Below are 21,139 nucleotides of genomic sequence, written 5' to 3'. Positions count from 1 at the left end.
AGTGACGCATATTTAAAAAAAATCAGCAATGAAAATGGCATTCATTAAATGTCATTAAAAGTGATACAGGATATCAACTATTGCTCGTGAAAAGTCAGACTTGTGATCAGGATTACATTTTCCAAGTAGAACTTGTAGCCGATTGCTCATATCTTTATATTTCTTTTTAAAGTAATGCTAATAAATTTAATATAAATTAAGATTTGATTTAAGTCATGTAAAATTAAAAATTTCATTAAAGTAGTTTAAAATCTAGTTAAAGAAAGCATTTTAATTTAAAAAATTTAAACTTCCAGAAGATGGCACCATTAATGACATGGAGAAGTTATCACTTACAAGTGACGCTTAGCTTGTTCCAGTCTTTGTAAATAAGCTTCAGCTCTAAAGAAGGAAGAATGCTTGACACAACTGAGGGAAGCTCAGTTTGATCGGGGTGGCAATAATGACAAATATATGTATTAAGACATCAAAATGACTGCAGGCTATATGATTGCTAGACATAATCCAGATATTAAGATTGACTTTTTAGGACTACTAACTCGTAACCTGTATCACTTTTAATAATATTTAATAATGTCATATTTAAAATTGTTTTTAATATATATGTCACTTTTAATGGTCATACTTTTTATGGGGGGTGCATTTACCTGTCTGTGAATAGTCTGGGAACTCCTATTCTATTAAACGGAGGAAACATGGGGCTAAGTCCCCAAACTCTCCATGATTATGTAGAACATTTTTTATCTAATTTTGGATTATTTTTATCTCAAACATTTTATCATTTTAACTTTACTGTCGACTCAGTTTTGTTTTAAATTTGTCTCTGAGGGAAAAACCTTAGCATGTGTGTATTACACATAAAGAGCACAGCATCCTTGAAAGCCAATTACAAAAAAAAACAAATTAGAAGTTAGCGATTTATTTTCTCTCTCGACTGAATCAGAAACGTACGTTTTTCTGGATATGTGATGTACGCACTTTTGTTGTTTTTATATATATTTATTGTTGTTGTTTTGTTTTATCTGAAAACTAAAAAAAACACGTTGCTTTTAGTTTAAGTAATAGAAAAGATTCATTTTTTATGAGCTTTACCTTTACCTTCTTTGGTTATCTGTAGCTTCTATTATTTACACGGCCGTTGAGCAAGGGAGGGTAGCTCTACCTTGCGATATTTCTCCACCATCTGTAAACGACTCAGCAGCCCTGGTTTTATGGTACAAGAATGAGTCCACTCAACCTGTCTACATGCTCGATGCTCGCAGGGGAGTCCTAGAAGAAGCTCATCAGTGGGCAAGCCCACAGCTGCAATTCCGGGCCCATTTTCATATGATCAACAGGCCAGCTTTTCTTCAAATCGATCCTGTACGGAAAGGTGACGCGGGAACGTATCGGTGTAGAATCGACTACCGTCGGGGCCGTAGTATCAACACAGTTATCAAACTCCAAGTAGTTGGTAAGATCTACGTTTAAACACGTGTTATGTGTTTTATGTCTGTGTATTTGGATCACGTATGTTGTTTATAAGTAAAATGTATATGTCTGATTTAATATATTTAGCACAAAATTAGAAGGTGTGATATACAGATGCACTCCCACTTACAGAATTGTTTTATTTTATTTTATTTATAAAGATAATTGTCTTATAAATCTAGGTATTCGCTTTCATACTCGAAAAGTAAAGGCCCGGCATGGCCAGGTGGTTCGCATTCCCGTCACACCAAACATGTTCGCCCTTCCAGCCGTGGGGGAGTTATAAAATTACAGCTAATCCCATTATTCGTCGGTAAAAGAGTAGCCCAAGAGTTAACGTTGAGTGGTAATGACTAGCTGCCTTACCTCTAGTCTAACGCTGTTAGATTAGGGACGGCTAGCGCAAATAGCCCACGCGTAGCTTTGCGCGGAATTCCAAAAGCAAGCAAACCAAAACTAAATACAATTAAACATTTGGGGGTTTATAAAATAATATGATCGTCATCATTACAATTTAACACCCTTTATTTTACTTTTATTTCTTTCCAAAACAAGGGCTCCTGAGACTAAGGACTTGTTATTTTAGGTACCTTAACTGAAGTATTATTAAAAATGTAAAATCCATGATATATCATCTATAGAAGTGTTCTAAACCAGCAGACATTTTAAATAACTTCTGTTTATAAGGTACTTAAGTCGAGTGTTACTGTTTGAAAGTAACCGCTACATTGTTATTAATACACATGTTTCTTGCACAGGGTATCCGAAAATTGTGTTAATAAAAATTACTTACTTCAAAAATAGGGGTCTTGATTGTCAGACAGAATTTCCGCTAGAGTTCTACAAAACGAGTGTAAGTTCATTACTGTTTGTAGTGAATATCACAGTTGCAAGGATGCTACCCTACAGTATCTTAATTGTTTGTTTGTTTGTTTGTTTTTTTTGGAATTTCGCACAAAGCTACTCGAGGGCTATCTGTGCTAGCCGTCCCTAATTTAGCAGTGTAAGACTAGAGGGAAGGCAGCTAGTCATCACCACCCACCGCCAACTCTTGGGCTACTCTTTTACCAACGAAAAGTGGGATTAACCGTCACATTATAACGCCCCCACGGCTGGGAGGGCGAGCATGTTTGGCGCGACTCGGGCGCGAACCCGCGAACCTCAGATTACGAAGCGCACGCCTTAACGCGCTAGGCCATGCCAGACCCCCAGTATCTTAATACTTTCAAAAATAGATGTTAACGTATTTCCAAATACCCTGTGTACTACTGAAAAAAAAAAATCCTTATGAATTTTTCCTCGGAAAGAAAATAATATTACGATTTATATTACCAGTTCATTAAACTCACAAGTATCTTCAAGTTTGTTGTTTTCAAAGTTGTTCTTTTAAAGTCAAAGGTAGCATAGAATAAGAGGTTCATTGAGATATAATCGTATTTTAAAATCATAATTATTCAAAATGTAATAGTGTAAGACTAGAGGGAAGACAATTAATCATCATCTCCCACCCAATAGGAAAATTGACCGTTACATAATAACGTCCCCACGACTAAAAGCTGTAGGTAGTTGTTGGTGTAAAGGGATTCGAACAAGCGACCCTCGTATAAGGAGTAAAGCGTCCTAACCATCTGGGCAATTGGTAAAGATGTGAATGTACAGTTGCTCATTAATATCATTTTAAAAATATCTAGACTACCAGGAATATAATTATAGTGCTCTCTATTAATTCCCGGTATTGCGTCAGACATGGTGCCTTTCTGTGTTATTTGAGATATAGCCAGTATTTGTTCATGAAGACAAACATCCCAACCATTTCCGCAGCCTTTAAATTTTTATTTGTTTACTACGACTTATTTTCAACCACTGTTCAAACTTTAGCGAGTTACTATTTTTTTTCTTTGTTCATCGTAAGCACTGATAATAGTAATATATGATAGTGAGCACTGATAATAGTAATATATGATAGTGAGCACTGATAATAGTAATATATGAGAGTAAACACAGATAATAGTAATAGACCAGATGGAAATACCATCGGTTTATTTTCTACATGAACTTCATGTTCTTCTTTCTACCTAACTGCTGGGTTGGCATGGCCAGATGGTTAAGGCACTCGACTTCTAAGCCGAAGGTCGCCGGTTCGAATCCCCGTCACATCAAACATCGCCCTTTCAGCCACGGGGGCGTTATAAAATAACGGTTAATCCCACTATTCGTTTATAAAAGAGTAGCCCAAGAGTTGCGGTGGGTGATGATGACTAGCTGCCTTCCCTCTAATCTTGCACTGAAAATTAGGGACGACTAGCGCAGATAGCTCTCGTGTAGCTTTGCGCAAAACTCAAGCCAAACCAAGCCTAAGTGCTAAATACAAAAATCTCTAAAGAGCTCGGAAGGTATGAAAATGCAAGTTTATTCTTTATCAAGTAAAATACAATGCAAATGAGACAAGTGAGATATTATAAACGAAAAAATGTGTGGGACTTGAATATAAAGTAATTTTAAAGTATAATAAAATAAATAAATGAACTAGTTAGCTCAGTATGAAGAACTAAGAAAGTGTGATATGAAAGTGCAATTATAAACAGCCTTTACTGAATATGCGTAATTGCACCGTACATATTAGATTTCATGTTGAGGAAAATTATACATTATTTCAGAAGTTCGAGTTTATCTTATGTTTATTGATACATATCGACTTGAAGGCAAGAAAGCACCATGAATTAGGAAAAAACCTAGTAGAAAATACATATATAATCCCCATTCGTTTGGCTTTAGTAAACTGCTTCAAAAATATAAAAGTCCCTCTAGTGGCACAATGGTTGTGTGTCTGAGGACTTATGCTGACCGGGTTTAAATATTCATAATGAGCAGGAAAGAGATAGTTCTTCATGAAGCTTTCTGCTTAAATACAAAATAGACAAAGTAAGGTTTGTTTTTACCTAAACACAAAGCTACACAACTAGCTATCTGCATTATACTCACTACGGATATCGAAACCCAGCTTCTAGAGTTATAAACCCGCAGGCTACTGGGAAACAACTCTTAAAGGAATATGTGTGAAGAGGTTGAATAGAAAATAAAAGCAGAACCTAAAGATTTCTCTTTTAACATCTAAATATCTACTAATTATCTTAACTGGCTTTATGAATGTAATGGGGGCCCGGCATGACCAAGCGTGTTAAGGCGTTTGACTCGTAATCCGAGGGTCGCGGGTTCCAATCCCCTTCGCACCAAACATGCTCGCCCTTTTAGCCGTGGAAGCGTTATAATGTGACGGTCAATCCCACTATTCGTTGGTAAAAGAGTAGCCCAAGAGTTGGTGGTGGGTGGGGATAACTAGCTGCCTTTCCTCTAGTCTTACACTGCTAAATTAGGGACGGCTAGCGCAGATAGCACTCGTGTAGCTTTGCGCGAAATTCAAAATACACAAGCATTTGGATATAATAAAGATGTACAATAATTATGCTCTTAAAATTAACTGTATTAAGTGTTATTGATAAAAGATGTTTAAAAACAATTACGAAAGGGAAAAAAAAGTTGAAAATTTTGAAAGTGTAAATTCTTTGTTTCATATAAAAGTTACCCTAAATTCCAGGTAAATTTAAAAAATCTCAAAACACAGTCCTCTCTTATTAAATGTTGAGTGTGCCTTTTTTAACAGTGCTTGTGTGGTGTTTGTGTTCGGCGCCATTGCTCCAGCTAAATGGAGAAAAACTACTAATTGCAATTTTGATTTTAGCACCTTTTAGGGTAGGCATCCTTTGCAGGATTTGTTTGTTTTGCTCTGAATTTCGCGCAAAACTACACGAGGGCTGTCTGCATTAGCTTTCCCTAATATGTTAGTGTAAGGTTAAAGGGAAAACAGCTGGTGATCACCACCTACCGCCAACTCTTGGGTTACTATTTTACCAAAGAATAGTGGGATTGACCGTAAGGTTATATCACTATCACAGATGAAAGAGCAAACACATTTGGAGTGACAGGGGTTCAAACACGAAAACTTCATATTTCGAGTCGAGCACCCTAACCACCTTGCCAAGCCGGGTCCCACACCTCGGAGGCTGGCCTAGCACTCAAATCTCATACCATGACCAATATGCTTCAGCTAAGATAGGTTGAAGATAATCTTATTCAAATAAAGAAGCTTTATAAATTATTAGATGTGAGAAATATCTCAATGTAGATGTAATAACTGACACCAAATAACACGTTTCAATCTACAGAATCACAAAAGGCGAATAAAAACAGTTACTTCCAGTTACAAAAACAAATTTTTAAACTTTTTCATTATAAAAAAATGCATGGAAGGAATTCAAATGACAAATAAAACTATCGAGCTAATTTCAACGTTGATTATTTACTGGTTTGTTACAACTTTAGTGCTAAGTAGCACTCTACTTGACGATTTTTTTTACTGTCGATGCTTATAAGGCCGAGTGGAATTCAACAACTTTATTCTGAACAATTTACAGTAGTCATGTATAAAAGTCTAATTTTCTAAAACATTAAGGAAACACAAAGCTTTTAGATCAGTAGTATCATTTATTTAGAGAAAATCACTTTACGGTTTAGAGTGAAATGCCAAACACCTTAAAAAATTTCAAGTTATTTTTATCTAATACAACAATTCTTGGTTCACATTATGTAGTTGTGTTTGAGGTACCTAAAGCTTATAGATCAAGCAACTACATTTTCCAGCAATTTATATATTTGTTTCTTTTTTGCTCCGGTCTATCTGTATTTTGGTTCATTATCAAAATATAACAGATGGTTCTACTTTTCATTGTTTAACATCTGAATAACCAGATTTCACAATTTTTTTTTATTTTATGTGATTTAATACTAACATTTCTTTAACATGGCTTTTGACATCTATCATTGATTTATTAAATCAAGATGCTGTAATAGTAAAATTATTTTTTTCTGAATATTTTAAAAGAAACTTGTTATATTTTACTCGAAACTTGTGGTTTTATGTTTGCTAAAATTGTACACCAAAAGCGTAAGATATAATAGCTTACTAAATCCTACTTTTTGTTGAGTTAATAACATATTGACGATATTTTTATAGGATTTAAAAAACGAAATAATGTGGAATAAAATTTTACTCATTTAAATAAATACCAACCAAATATAAAACTTCTATAAACACTTTCTTTCTCTCGTTCTAGCTAACAAATATGGTAATGAAAAACGTATTGAAATATCTTTTCGTCGTTCTTTGTTTTACATCTACGTTATACTTTCATTATAAACTTTTATGACATTTCTTTAAAGGTGAATTCGGCTCGAATTTGAGCATACAAAATATTCAGTTCTCACAATTTTTATTACGAAATATAAAAATTAAATCACTAACTTTAGGAATCAATACTTAGGGAAATGCAATTTACCAATAACCCCTTTAGCTAACACCACTTACGTAAAACACTATCGTGAATTAACTCGTTTTTGCTTCGTTTTTTTCCGAGTTTTGAAGTCAGATGTGCAAAGGAATAAAAGAGCGTTTATTTGCAAATAAAATTAAAACTGATAAGAAGCTATTCGATGTGAATGATAAATATAACCATCTTAAAAATTGCTGGAAGGTCTTCCAATAATTCGTATCTTGTTGTGAACCACGCAGCACTGATGGTATAAAACAAAACATTATCTAAATGTATCAAGGAATAGCAAAGATTAGGGTTCAATTCAGTATTAAGTTCTACATCAAGCTTTATACTCTGATATCCTAATATAAATCTGCCTCGTAAAAGTAGATGAGGTGTTATTTAAGAACTAAAAATAAATACTAAAAATAAGTACTAATATTAATTAGACTTTTCTCTCATAGTAACACGTGTGTGTGAATTTAATTTAGCTCTTAAGCTATTCAGTTTAACACAAACCCTTTGCCATGGCTGGTCCAAGTCGAATAAAACAAACGAAATATATGATTAATACGTAAGTACGTAAACGAGAAAAGCTTATATGATGCTATGTATCTCAAGACGTTAGAAATGCTGTATACTAACCAATCTTTTATGGAGCTTGAGTTTGGTAAGGTTCACATATTCAAACCTTAGCTTTCTAAAATATATTCACATGTGAAGCACGTGCATTGTGACATATATACTCACATTAGGAAAGATTGTATCCTAATAGATGTAATTATTTTTAAAAGAGGAGTAATTTATGCAAACTCGTAGGTAGAAAACACTAATGCACATCAGAAAAATAATGCACAACGTTTTTTCTAGGCCTTTAATTTTTTACGCATTATTATGATGATATGTCATAACTGTTGATATTAAGATGTACAATGTTGCAGAATGTTAAACACGAGTACTAGCTACTATCCAATTAATTGGTTTAACTTATAATACAGAGTAACATATTTCATTAAATTATGTTGACTATTTACAAACATAATATAGAATATTAATAGAGTATTTAAATGTACGTGCAGTAATTGTTTTATCAGCTAGTGAGACGGTGGTAAGTCTACGGATTTACAACTCTAAAATCTGCGGTTCGTTTCCGTTATGTCTTTGTTCTGAACCAAACAAACAGACGGTTATTAGTTACACTTGTATTGAAGCGAAAGAACTATCATAATTTTAAAAAAAGTTGTATTACATAGTATGATAATGCTAGGTAGTTTGAAGCTAATCCACATGTTAATTTTGATTTTATGTAAAAATGAAACATAAATTTAAGATACGCAATATTACATTTATTGATGTTACTCGCAATATGTAATATGTAATGACATAATGCAGTAAAATTGATTTGATACAGAAATGGAACATAAATTTAAGATACGTAATATCACATTTATTGATATTATGAATAACACAATCATCCAGTTTAAAAAGAAAAGGTAGTAGGGATTTTCTTTTATCTTATACAATTATATACATTTTGTTCTACTCGATTTGATAGTTAATTGCACTTTATAAGTAAAATGTCTAAATTCAAATTGCTCTAATGACTATTCCCGTATCACGACCTTAGTTTAAAGACTTCGCCTTTTTATATTTAATGTATACGTTCCGATACGAGTTGCCCAACCTGTGAACCTATATTTTCAAGTTTACAACCAATGAAGTTACACCTGATCTCTAACATCATTCAACACCCACATTTTAAACTTAATGTGTAAAATTACTCTTCCAATAACGTTATTCCTTTATTTTTATTTGACTCTAAAGTCTATATACTCGAAGTGTATTTTGCTTATGTTTTATTGTCCACGGTGTAGACGAAAATGTATTAAGTTTTCTGTATGTTTACTTGAGTCTTCACTTACAAACTTTATACTTTCATACTAGTCTAGCTTTAATTCATTCTTACATCACCTTGTTCGTAAGGGATTTGAACACCTGGAGGCATAACATTCTAATCCATCATCGATCACGTTCAGACTGATGGCCATGGTTACATGTTATTTCGCATTATTAGTAGCCTCTACTGTAACAAAGTTCTACAGATGACGGTAGCGTCAATTTTAGAACTCTCAGTTTTACAGATGTGCCACATACCCTCTTCCATGTAGAAACATTAATCAAGTAAAAAACACACATTTTCAATGGAGATGCACTGGAAGACTTGACATGTATATGGTAGATGCACAAGAGGGCTTGACATGTATGTAATCGATTGAGGTCATAATGATTTAATTCCCTTTACTGATTTTTAATGGACCTAATAAATGTTGATTTCCGTGCGTGGCTTATGCATTCATATTACGTTCAAAGCCTTGTTTATCATCTTGTTAATTATATCACTTTTCTGGGATTATAGATTGGATAACTCTCTTTCTTTACTAGAATTTTCACTTTACTGTTGAGGATGTTACTCCTGATAGACCTTAAGTGTTACTTTGGAGCTCATTCCTGTGCTAAGTGCTGTTCTGTACAAGATATTTTTATTCCCACAGAGAACTTTGAAAGCTCCCTTCTTTGGAAACCTTCTAAAGATATTTTTTTCAGTGACAACATTGCGCAGTATTATAGAAATGAGATATAGTGGTGTTAAGTATACCACCAATAGCAGTTTAAAGTACAGGTGCATCTGCAGTAACAATTTGTTAGATTAGTATACGCAAGTTGTTTTTACACAGTGCTATTAACACTTTGTATTATAAAAGTGTATACATCCGAGATGGAAATTGTATTAGGTATTTGTCTCTCAAAATACTTAAAGATTCATTATCGAAGGACAAGGTCCTTATGGATTTGTTATATTTTAATGTCTCTGTTCAATTAATTCAGCTTTAAGTTTGTGAGACAAAAATCAGGACTGATATGAATGAATTTGTTGTTTGAATGTGTGTACAGCATCATCTCTCGGTCTTGTAAGCCCAGGACTTGAAAACTGTGGGCTATTTGCATGATTGAAACTTAACCATGGAAGTGTTCTTTTCAAAATTTGACCCAGTACAGAATCATATGATCCACCAAATTGAATATGATATCAAACGCTATAAACTCCAATGCAGGTTTGGAAAGAAGCGTAAATAGACAATTTGCACCATTTACACAATAAGGCCTGTCCAAGTGTGGCTATTTCAAACCGCGAGGATATCCTTGTTGTCAAATTCACTGACAATTTCTCATGGCATATGGCATCACAGAATAGCTGAATTGAGTAGAGAAAAATTGATGTTCAAACGTAAGATTGGACAATAACTATCCTATTACTGTAGCCGTACCACGGATGCTGCAAAATGGAAATGTCTTGATGAAAGTCAAAACATGTGATTTAGTTGTGACTGTCCTGACCACTAGAGACAGATGCACAAATCAAGGTCAAAATTATAACGTCATTGGCAGAAACATTCCAAACCAGTGCTAAGCATCGTGTATGAGGCATGAGAGTTGTTAAGCTGGTCATTTAAAGGTAGGTAACTCCAGAATTAGTATGAGTAACAACTGGAGACACATACACGCACACTGTAAAGCTTCTTTGCCAGAAGGTGTTATGGCCTACACACCACAAGCTGACTCTATTAAAGATTGATATTTATCTGTAAGTATACAAGAAAGAAAGGTTACATTTTCCGTTGATACTGAAAATGTCTGATAAGATTTGGTTTGAATTTCGCGCAAAGCTATACCAGAACTATTTGCGCTAACCGTTCGTACTTTAACAATAATAGATACTAGAAAGACAGTTAATGAATACCATCCACCACCAGCTCTCGGGGTATTTTTAACCGACTAATAGTGGAATTAACCGTCGAATTATAAAGTTTCCACGGTTAAAAGGATGACATGTTCGGTAACACAGATGCGAAACGACGAACTTCAGATTGCGAGTCAAGCGCCCTAAACACCAGACCATGATCGAAAAAAGTCAGGACTTCGCTCTGATCTTGTATTGTTTCGTACCCTTCCTCCATAACGACCACACATAGCAGTGGATATTAACATTATCCCGGCTAATAAAGAAAATATAGAAATGTAAAATTTTAACTACGTTTTGTAGTCCATACTCTCTAACCTAAATAAACGTTATTGTATCTTACATTGATTCTAGCCTAAACATTTTGGAAATAGATATACTCTGGAAAGTGTAAGTAATGATAAATGTCACATGCGAAACAAGATATTTTCTGTCAAAATACCATTCAGCATTTGTATGTACTTTTAATATATCCGAGAAGAGTATATATTTCAATAATGATGTGTGTGTCTGTGGCAGATGGCTATAAAGTTACCAGCAGAATAACACTAAGAACAGCTAATATAAATTCAGTAGCACTGCACCTAAATACAAATGCAGTTTTTGGAATGTGACTGTTATAACAACTTCAGAGAGAGGTCACTAAGCTGCATTGTTGGTGTGCCACTGTTCTGAATAAACACTATTCATAATCATATAAACACTGGCAACATGCATTTGATAACAAAACCACAATGTAGGCTTCAGTGATAGATCATATGCTGAAAAGATATAATCATTCAGCTGCTAGCAATTGCATAGTCATCACCTATATTGATAGTCTAGAAGAAACGATTCACTCTAAGTTTTTGCGTGCAACTAGTTGGATAAGCAAAGAAACATAAAAATCATACGTTTTTATTTTTATATCCATAAATATCCAGATACTTTGGACAATTATCATAGGTATATTTCTATAGACTTTGTTTTTAGCTACTTATAATGAGAAATTGACTATAAAAGCACAAAAGACCACTTTCCGCACTATACGAGGCAATTTTTCAATTTTCACTGTGCTATTTGGCTGGTTTAATACTTTAACTAGTTAGTTTTGAAGCACCTATTCTTAGTAGATAGATTATTATGAGAGAGATATCTGTTCATTTCAGACTGCTGCCGAGAGTTTAAAGATAGTATTTTGGTGAACATAGAGGGTAGTACTGAATCAGAACAGGAAAATGTATGCTTATGAATACAATATTAGAATTTGTAAGGAGAATAATTCTTGAAGAAATTGTGTATAATAATCCTGCTAAGATCAAATCAAACTGGTCAAAAAAGGAGTGGTAACTCTCAAATCTGTTAGATTATTAAAAGCCATATTGTCCACTTCCAGAGAATATGGAAACTCGTGATAATGTAAATGGTGCAGCTGTTACAGCTATACGTTTAGTACAGAACGTGTGATTTCATTTATTAGTTATATATGATTAGACAATTTTATACTACTAGACAATAAAATAGAACAGCTTGTATTTATAATTTATTAAGTCCCCAACAAGAACGTGATATGCGTTACTGAAACGGTTTACGATTTTAAAGAATAATAATAAATGACAGCACTTTTTATATCTGTATTGCACGAGTACAGCTTCACCGTCAAACACTGTATTGTAGTATCTTAGGTTGTTCCATTAACACATGAACAAACTGAGAAATTAGGTATCAAGTAGCTCCATAAAGAACACCTGAAAGACCTAGATTTAGTTTGAAATTACACATTAAAGAGAAAGTATAGTACAGTGAAAATAGTACAAAATCTATCTTTTTAAAACAGTGAGATGTAACATATTTTAGCCAGAAAAAATAGACACATTGTGCAGATGTTGTATTGTAAGTGCTGCCTACACAAAAGACACTGCGTGCCTTGGCAAACTACAACTAGACTATTCAGTGTAAGAAATGGTTGTAGATATTGCTGGACCTCCAAACAGAGATAAAGATAACAGATACGTACTCGTCTGAGTCGAGTATTTTTGAAAAATGGCAAAACTTTGTCCTTCTACAAACACTTTAATGATAATATTGTAACTGATAAGTTAGCTGAACAGTACGTATCTTGCTTTGATATCTTTTCAGAAATCCATCTCTGTCGAAAAACAAAGTTTAACGGTTTGTTTGCTGATATGGCGATACGATTCTTACCTTTCATCTTCACTTTGACATTCTTGCATTATGAGGTGTAAAACAATTAAGTGGGCGCCTTTAAAGTTTGTCTGCTTGGGATAGACAAACTTGGAAAACTACTTCTTATATTCAGCACCTTTAGTACAGAACAGCAGAGCAACATTATTAGGTGATCTCCGGTATTTTCAATGTTTAGAAGAAAAACTGTTCTTCTCACAGACACTATACATTGTTCTCAAACTGTTGCACACATTCTTGATTTTCCACATGAGATTATACACTCATATTATAATGTGCATGTCAGAAACTGATGTATGTCTGCTAATGGACTAAACCATATCTCTTAGTTTCAGTAACTGAGTCCATCGAATTAGATACTTCGTCTGTCTAATATTTAGTGTTTTGTAGTTTCGACTATCATAATGTCGAAGATAAAGTTAAAGTACTTTTACTTTTCAGTTTGTTCATAAAGATTCAGATATAGATACAATTATATCTAAAGGCTAATAAACGTACCGTCAACCACCAACATAACAGCTGGAGGCTCTAAAGCCAAAAGGATGTTACAGCCCTTACACTTCAAGACATAATCCCTCCAACAGCTTAATGGTAAGTTTGTTTGTTTGAACAGCGATAAAAATCGGGTTTTGATGCTCGTGATGAAAAGAGCACGAATAGTCTATTGTGCTTAACAATAACCAAACGAAGATATACTGTGGAATTCCGCACTAATGCTGAACAATAAGCCACCTAATGTCAACTGCATCACAAACTTTAGGTTGTCATAAAAGCAAAAGGAAGTCGTAACCTTTATCTTCTGAGATAGAAAAGTAAAATCTTTAATTTTTTGAGAATTATTTGATTAAGCTAGACTATATATTGTAACAGATGGTGGTGCCAAAATTAGATATAAAAGTGGTTCCAGGGAAATCAATAGCAAATGGAATATTCATATTATACGTATTGAAAATAATTGTTTATAATGAAATAAATTCATAAAATTCGAGTTATTAAAGTATATATTTAACTTTTTCCATACTGTTATGTTTATTATTACAGTAAAGGTTTTAGTGTTTCTTTTTGTAGGTGGTAAATGGTACTATAGTTGGTTCAGTTACAGCATGTTGGACATGACGGCATGATTTGTTACTGTGCAATATACTTCTTGTGTATTTTGAATATTTTGACTGAATTAATGTTTAAATATGTATATTGCAGATGTAAGCATAAATGTATGTAGTTTTGAAGAAATAATCAGTATACTTTATAAAACACAAAACTAGCACAGTATCTGGAAGTAAGAAAGTTATGAAGGTACAGCTGACTGTGTGCATTGAGTGTAAAATAGTCACATGTATATCTAAATGAAGTTCACTTTAGTTCAATATGTTCAGTACATTAAGATAGGCATCTAATCTAGGGCCTAATCATATTATGTGATTTTAACATAATTTAGGTAGTACTGGTCTACAACTGCTTATTGAACTAGCTTTTGATATACGAGTTATATATTATTCCGATTTCACACTTTCCCACATATATGATATTCTGAGCTATCAAAGACATGAATGAGCTGTGTTGAGCTTGGGTTTACTTGAACTGAGAAGGAAAAATAATTAATCTCAGAGAAATTCCTTTGTTATTAAAATTTGGAGATACATATAACCAATAATGCTTATAACAGTTGAGGTATGTTTTGAAATTCATCTTAAGAAGTTGCTTCTACGATTTAAATTAAACATCTCTGAGTCAGAATCTAACTCACAAGAGCCATGTCCTAACATGCAAAGAAAAGCTACTTTAGCAATGGACTACTTTGTCTGCTAAACGACACAAGGGGGATACACATGCAAATGAAGTTAATTTGTTTCTTTTTTTTTGTTGTATGTGTATATGTATAAATATACATCTTTAGGTTGTGGGAGATATATATATATTATGTGTGTACTTTGAACAAGTAAAACTTATGTAGGTATGGTCTGTGTTTGTATAACATGTAACACATAATTTAATGAGGACGAGAGGCCTGCTGCTCCATCTAGGCCGTCTCATTCACTAAATTTTAAAATAAAATTTAAATAATTAAATCCAGTCTTTATGATTCAAATATTTATCATGACTCCCCTTGTCCACCTTTAAAACACTACATCCACTACATCTGAAGATAATCCATTGTTAGACAGATAAAGCTCTCTCAGAGAAAGTTTACTCTTACCTGCCAAAATGTATGCTTGTGTCCTAACAGTGAGTCTTGAAGTATCTCACTTGTGAAACTTATCCAGTTTGACTGATTTCCATTGATAAGGATTTTCTGCTTTGTTCCATCTAGCTACTTTTCTATCCAATAAGCCAACCTATCTTCTATATTATCAAACGCTTTCTGAAAATCCAGGTATACCAAACCCATACATAAGAAGTGATTTCTTCAAAAAATAAAATACGATTACTAGGCAAAAGCAAGATTTCCCTCTATTTGATTATCTACAAAAATTTTACACTCTGCTAAATGACATTACAACAAGATTTTAGCAGACTCTTGAAAACGATTTTTACAACTGATGTAAGATTAATATGCCTAAAATTAATAGAAAGATTTTTTTATCACTCCCCTTGAAATGAAGAGTAACATTAGCCAACTTTTCATCTTACGACATCTCCCCGCTATTTAATGACTTATCTCTTTCAAAACCTTTGGGAAAATGCTATTTGGTCCAGGAGTCTTATTATTATTTAAATTTCATCTTGTTTCTACCTAGAAGCTGTTTGGGATGAAGAATACTGATTAAATCTTCGTTAGACAAAATGAAGAAAAAGTGGAATTTAATAACCCGACCACCTTTAAATCTTCATCTACCATTCCGCAAAGGCCCTATTCTTATTCTAACAGTTTTTTTACCTGTAATATGTCTAAATAAATCCTTGCTATTATCTTTTTACATTTTCAGGCAAGCTTTTTCATATATACTTTTCGATTTTCTAGCTTCCTATTTGATCAGCTCTCCTGATCTTCCATAAGGATAAACCTCTAAATTTGTCGTCAAGCAAACAATTTGATTTTGTTAAATTTATAATACTTTTCTTTAGTTGTATCCATTATAATCTTTATTAATCAATCTGTTTCCATTTATACTTGTAACGGCCGTTTCTATAAGAAACGTGTCTGTCTTCAATATTTAATTAAAATATTATTTTTGAAAGTTCCGGATCTTATAATTATATCCAATTAATTGAATTTCACAACTGACAACAGATAATTCTTGCTGTATTTCGTCAAAATTTACTTTTTTGAAATTCATAAAGATATTCCAAAAACTTCAAAAGTTGTCATTCAGGCATTTTAATTACTCAGTGAGTTTGTTTTGTTTTGAATTTCGCGCAAAGCTACACGAGAGCTATCTGTGCTAGCCGTCCCTAATTTAGCAGTGTAAGACTAGAGGAAAGGCAGCTAGTCACCACCACCCACCACCGACTCTTGGGCTACTCTTTTACCAATGAATAGTGGAATTGACCTAATTTATAACGCCCCATGGCTGAAAGGACGAGCATGTTCAATGTGACGGGGATATGAACCCGCGACTCTCAGATTACGAGTCAAACGCCTTAACCACCTGGCCATGAGTATGATTATGTTCCCCTTTTTTATTGATTAAATTATATATGGGTATGTTAGGTGTTAAACTAATGTTAACTTAGTACAGTGTATTTTTACATTGTAGTGCATTTTAGCACGTATTTGGTCTGAAAGAAATGTTCTATTTTATTTATCCTTGCATAATTATATTAAAATTAAAATAGTTTAATTATTGTTGTTGTGTTTCTGTTCTGCTAAACTTAGTTTAATATTTAATCTTATCTTATTTTATCATAATCTAGTTAATTCATCATTACAGTTGTTTTATTCCACATATTTTAATTTAATTTCAATAAAGATTTTAATGATGTTTTAAGATTACTCCTTTTGAATGTGAGTTCTGCAATGTATTGATTTATTTAATACTTGACTTATGTACACTTATACGAGGGCTATTCAAAAAATACGCGGACTGTTTGAATGGCGCGGCTCCAGTTGGTTCCAGGGGAATCCGCTTGGTGTCACTAGGTTTGCACAGATCAGCTGATTACGACGCCATTTCCCGATTGCAGATATCTTCATTTGTGTATTAGCTACGCGGTTTTAAGTGAAGTGCGATTTTTTTCGTTTGGCGGATTTCAGAATGAATGACCTGAAGGAGCAACGACTTGCTGTGAAATTTTGTGTTAAACTTGGAAAATCTGCGACTGAAACTTTTGCTATGCTTAACACGGTTTACGGTGATGTTGCTATGAAGCGTACGGCATGTTTCAAGTAACATGAACGTTTTAAGGATGGTCGACAGTCCATTGAAGATGATGAGCGTCCTGGACGTCCTTCCACGTCAACTGACGACCCACACGTCGACAAAATCAACACCCTGGTGCGGGCAAATCGACGTCTGACTGTCAGGGAGCTTGCTGAAGAGTGTGGGATATCAGTTGGATCTTGTTACGAGATTTTGACCGAAAAATTGAAGATGCACTGCGTTGCTGCGAAATTCAGCCCTCAGAACTCGTGAGTTTTTGGCCAAACACTCGATCACTGTTCTTTTCCACCACCCCCCTACTCACCTGACCTTGCTCCTTACGATTTTTTCTTGTTCCCCAAACTCAAAAGACCCTTGAAAGGAAGAAGATTTGAGACGATTCCCGAGATTAAGGCAAATGCGACGAAGGAGCTGGAGGACATTACAAAAGAAGCGTACCAGGACTGTTTCAACAAGTATCAACACCGTTGGGATAAGTGTGTGCGTTGGGGAGGAGAGTACTTTGAAGGGGTCCCAGACCTGTAACTTCTAAATAAAGTACATTTTGTTTTATGACGTCAGTCCGCGTATTTTTTTAACAGCCCTCGTATATGTCATTATTTTGATGAATTTCGTACATATCTATTGTATGAATTAATTACAATCTTAATGCCTTTTGTAGCATACCGTTGAAATTTACCTTGGCGTTGTTTCCAAATATTTCGTGTTTGTTACTATAAATCATATCTTTGGCGTTATTTGTAATAGTTGGCTGATGTACAAAAGTAGATTAGCACCGGTTAATGGATTTTGTTACGTCGTTAACAGAGTAGTTTATTTTTACACTAGCTTCTATGTTGTTACGGTAGAACATTAAAGTTCTAGGTTAATTTTCACATGTTTCCGATAGACTGCATTTGTGTTAGCTGTAGCATTATGTATTAAAGGAGTCTGATGTCGTTGTTTTTAGTTTCGTAAATGGTTTTGATTTCTTTTGTGTTTATTGTTCTTTTTAAGATGTTATTTCCCATTTTGTTTTAGAGGGACATGTTTAAGAATTGTCTGGTTATCGTGTTTCAATTATTGTTTTCTTAGGCTGGATTGTGATGTCACCATCCAAAAGATTTATTGTATTTATTTCAGTTACTGTTTTTAACTGTAACTTCCTGCAATACTATTTCTAGCTCATTGCAAACTACTGTACTGTATAAAATATAACATGTAAATTTTAGTCAGTTTGATATATTGTATTTTAATGTTGTTTCAGCTTTAAATTCAGTTAAATTGCTAGATATTTGATAATAATCAGTTTCCCTGTAAAAGTGTCTTTGCTGTAATGTCTACAAATGGTAAAGTGGAATTATTGCAGCCTTGTAACGTTGGTTATCTTTTAACATTAGTTTGCTTTTTTTCTATTATATTTAGCATCATTTCTTTATTTTGTACAGCCACATAGGTAAGGTTGTTACTGCTATTTATCGTTTATGTTTTAGAGACGTCAATCCGATTCAACAGTCTTAAAGTTTGAATCTTTCAACTCCATGTGGACACCATGCCAGTTTCACTGAACACCAGGCTTATTATGTGAGCCACAAAATAAAAGCAGAACAGTATCTCCACATTTTACAGGACAACAAGACTTACTGATACATAATTATTCACTATATCTTATTCTGAACTGATAAACATAAGGTAAGACTGCTATCAATAGCACCCATCGCTAACTTTTGGGCAAATTTAATTGAATACTTGAATTTGACTGTTATTCTTATAACACAACCACGGTTGTAAATATGGGATGCAATTTCATTATTTTTACACTGAATAGTTTGTTTGCGTGTTTGCAGTTAAGCGCAAAGCTACAAATAGCCTATCTATGCTCTGCCCACTGTGGGTAAGGAAAGCCGGTTTCTAGCGTTGCAAATTTGTAAAAGCCAAACAGAAAAAGAGTGTGTGTGTGTGTAGATTTTGGTTGTATTCTTTGATTCTGTTTGATTTTGTAATAAACCTCACAGTTTTACCAGATTACTATATTTGTCTTCATGATATCATGTTTCACTTAATAGAGTATAAAGTCACATTTCTTCAGGCTCCCAACTGCTGAATATGTTATTGTTTTCTAAAACCGTCGACGACGGGGTGTGTTTTCAAGAGTTTTATTCATTTATTATATTGTTCAGTATATGTTGTGTTTGTATTTTATTTTCTTCTTAAATCAGGTGTCTTCTCTGTACTTATCTACATCTCAGATTTCCATTCTAACAAGAATTTACAAAGGACAGCAAGGTTAATTTTAAATAACATATTTTAAGGCCCCAGGTCACTAATAACCGACCCCTTTAGGCTTCGCGCCAAATTTTGAAATATTATGTCCCAAAAGGCGCTGATTGGCTGAAATAAACTACTTCACTTTACTTTTCAAAATCTTTTACAAATTCGAAATCCATGAAGTATGAAAAACGCTACAGCTGCATACAGTAGTAATGGTTTTAGAGGTTTCAGCGTTTCCATCTTCTCCATAATCAATGTCATACACCCTGCTTTATTTTAATCTAATTCGATTTTGACTTCTCAGGGTACTTGTTCTTTTCATTAATCATTTTTCTCCATTTCCAATATCATTTCTTCTTTTCCAATTTATATGAATTGCTTTATTCGAGCATAAATCCAAAGGTAAAAAGCATCTACAAACATCACAGGTGAACCAGTCTCCTTTCTTTCTATGTTCATGTTCCTGACACATTTTCACTTATGATTATCTTTTTGGATCAGAAGAAGAAGCTTTTATAGAGTACACTATTGGATTACGGTTACGTAATATGGTGCCTCCAATCCATTTTTCGGCTCTGACGATTTTGTCCCTACGGTTGGATCAGTTTTTCGCAACCGGGGGTCTTAGTAAACTTTCTTCAATTTTCCAATGACATCAGCTTCCATGACCATGGTTAAGTAGACTTAAGGCCAAAGTTTATTGAAGCTGCATTAGAGAGAAATGTTTGGATAAGATTACTGTACTTCCAGGTATTTAAATGGAATTACTTTGTTTCCAGATCTTTCGATCATCTTTCTCATGGAAGGAGGTTTCTGAATGTTTGTCATATTTAGCTTCTTGTTTATTTTCTCACTAGTTGTACCAGAAGATATATACAGCTTTACCACAATGGCTTTTTGTAGTCACAGTTTCCCTCTGTGTATTACAGCGTTCTTCTTGATTAGCTTGTGTTGTTGTTTTGGAGCTTTTCTCTCTCCTAAACTCTTCTATATAGACCGTTTGTATTACTTTATTAATCTTTAAATATTTTCTCCTTGGTGTCTCAACGTTTACCAATCTTTATATCCGAATATTTTCTGATAAAAAGTCTGCGTATTAATTATCCAGCCTACAAATATCTGTGTAAGCATTGCATTACTGGATGGTCGGGAATTGGAGTGAAGAAAATATCCAGTTGCTTATCATATCATCTTTAATCTCACTAACACAATTATTGTATTGGCACGAGTGAATCGTTCCTACGAAAGGCTATTAAATTTCTGTAGATTTATAGCTGTAAAGAGCATTGAATGAAATTTGATCACCTTGGCTTTGACATCAAAGGCCCGGCATGACCAAGCGCGTAAGGCGTACGACTCGTAATCCGAGGGTCACGAGTTCGCGCCCGCGTCGCGCCAAACATGATCGCCCACCCAGCCGCGGGGGCGTTATAATTTGACGATCAATCTCACTTTTCGTTGGTAAAAGAGTAGCCCAAGAGTTGGCGGTGGGTGGTGATGACAAGCTGCCTTCCCTCTAGTCTTACACTGCTAAATTAGGGACGGCTAACGCAGATAGCCCTCGAGTAGCTTTGTGCGAAATTCCAAAACAAACAAACAAAATTGACATCAAAATTAAAAACGGATTCATCTCAACCTACTGTAATATTTAACTTGGCATTCTTTACAGGATGACGCAGGTTACTTGTTTGTTTGTTTTTTATTTTAATTATGCAGTTGAATTATTTTTGTATTCAAATGATAAC

General features: G+C 34.0%; 1 protein-coding gene across 2 annotated transcripts in view; it reads left to right on the top strand.

Annotated features, from left to right (window-relative positions):
- LOC143238752 (nephrin-like) overlaps positions 1–21,139 on the top strand; it is a 163,439-nt gene that overhangs the window by 65,393 nt on the left and 76,907 nt on the right. For both annotated transcript variants that reach the window (XM_076479261.1, XM_076479259.1), the window contains exon 2: positions 1,118–1,453. In XM_076479261.1, the coding sequence (XP_076335376.1) occupies positions 1,118–1,453 (336 nt within the window). The remainder of the gene's footprint in view (positions 1–1,117; positions 1,454–21,139) is intronic.

The sequence above is a fragment of the Tachypleus tridentatus genome, chromosome 13, assembly GCF_004210375.1.
Source record: "Tachypleus tridentatus isolate NWPU-2018 chromosome 13, ASM421037v1, whole genome shotgun sequence".
NCBI lineage: Eukaryota > Metazoa > Arthropoda > Merostomata > Xiphosura > Limulidae > Tachypleus > Tachypleus tridentatus.
This window is presented reverse-complemented; position numbering and strand designations above follow the sequence as displayed.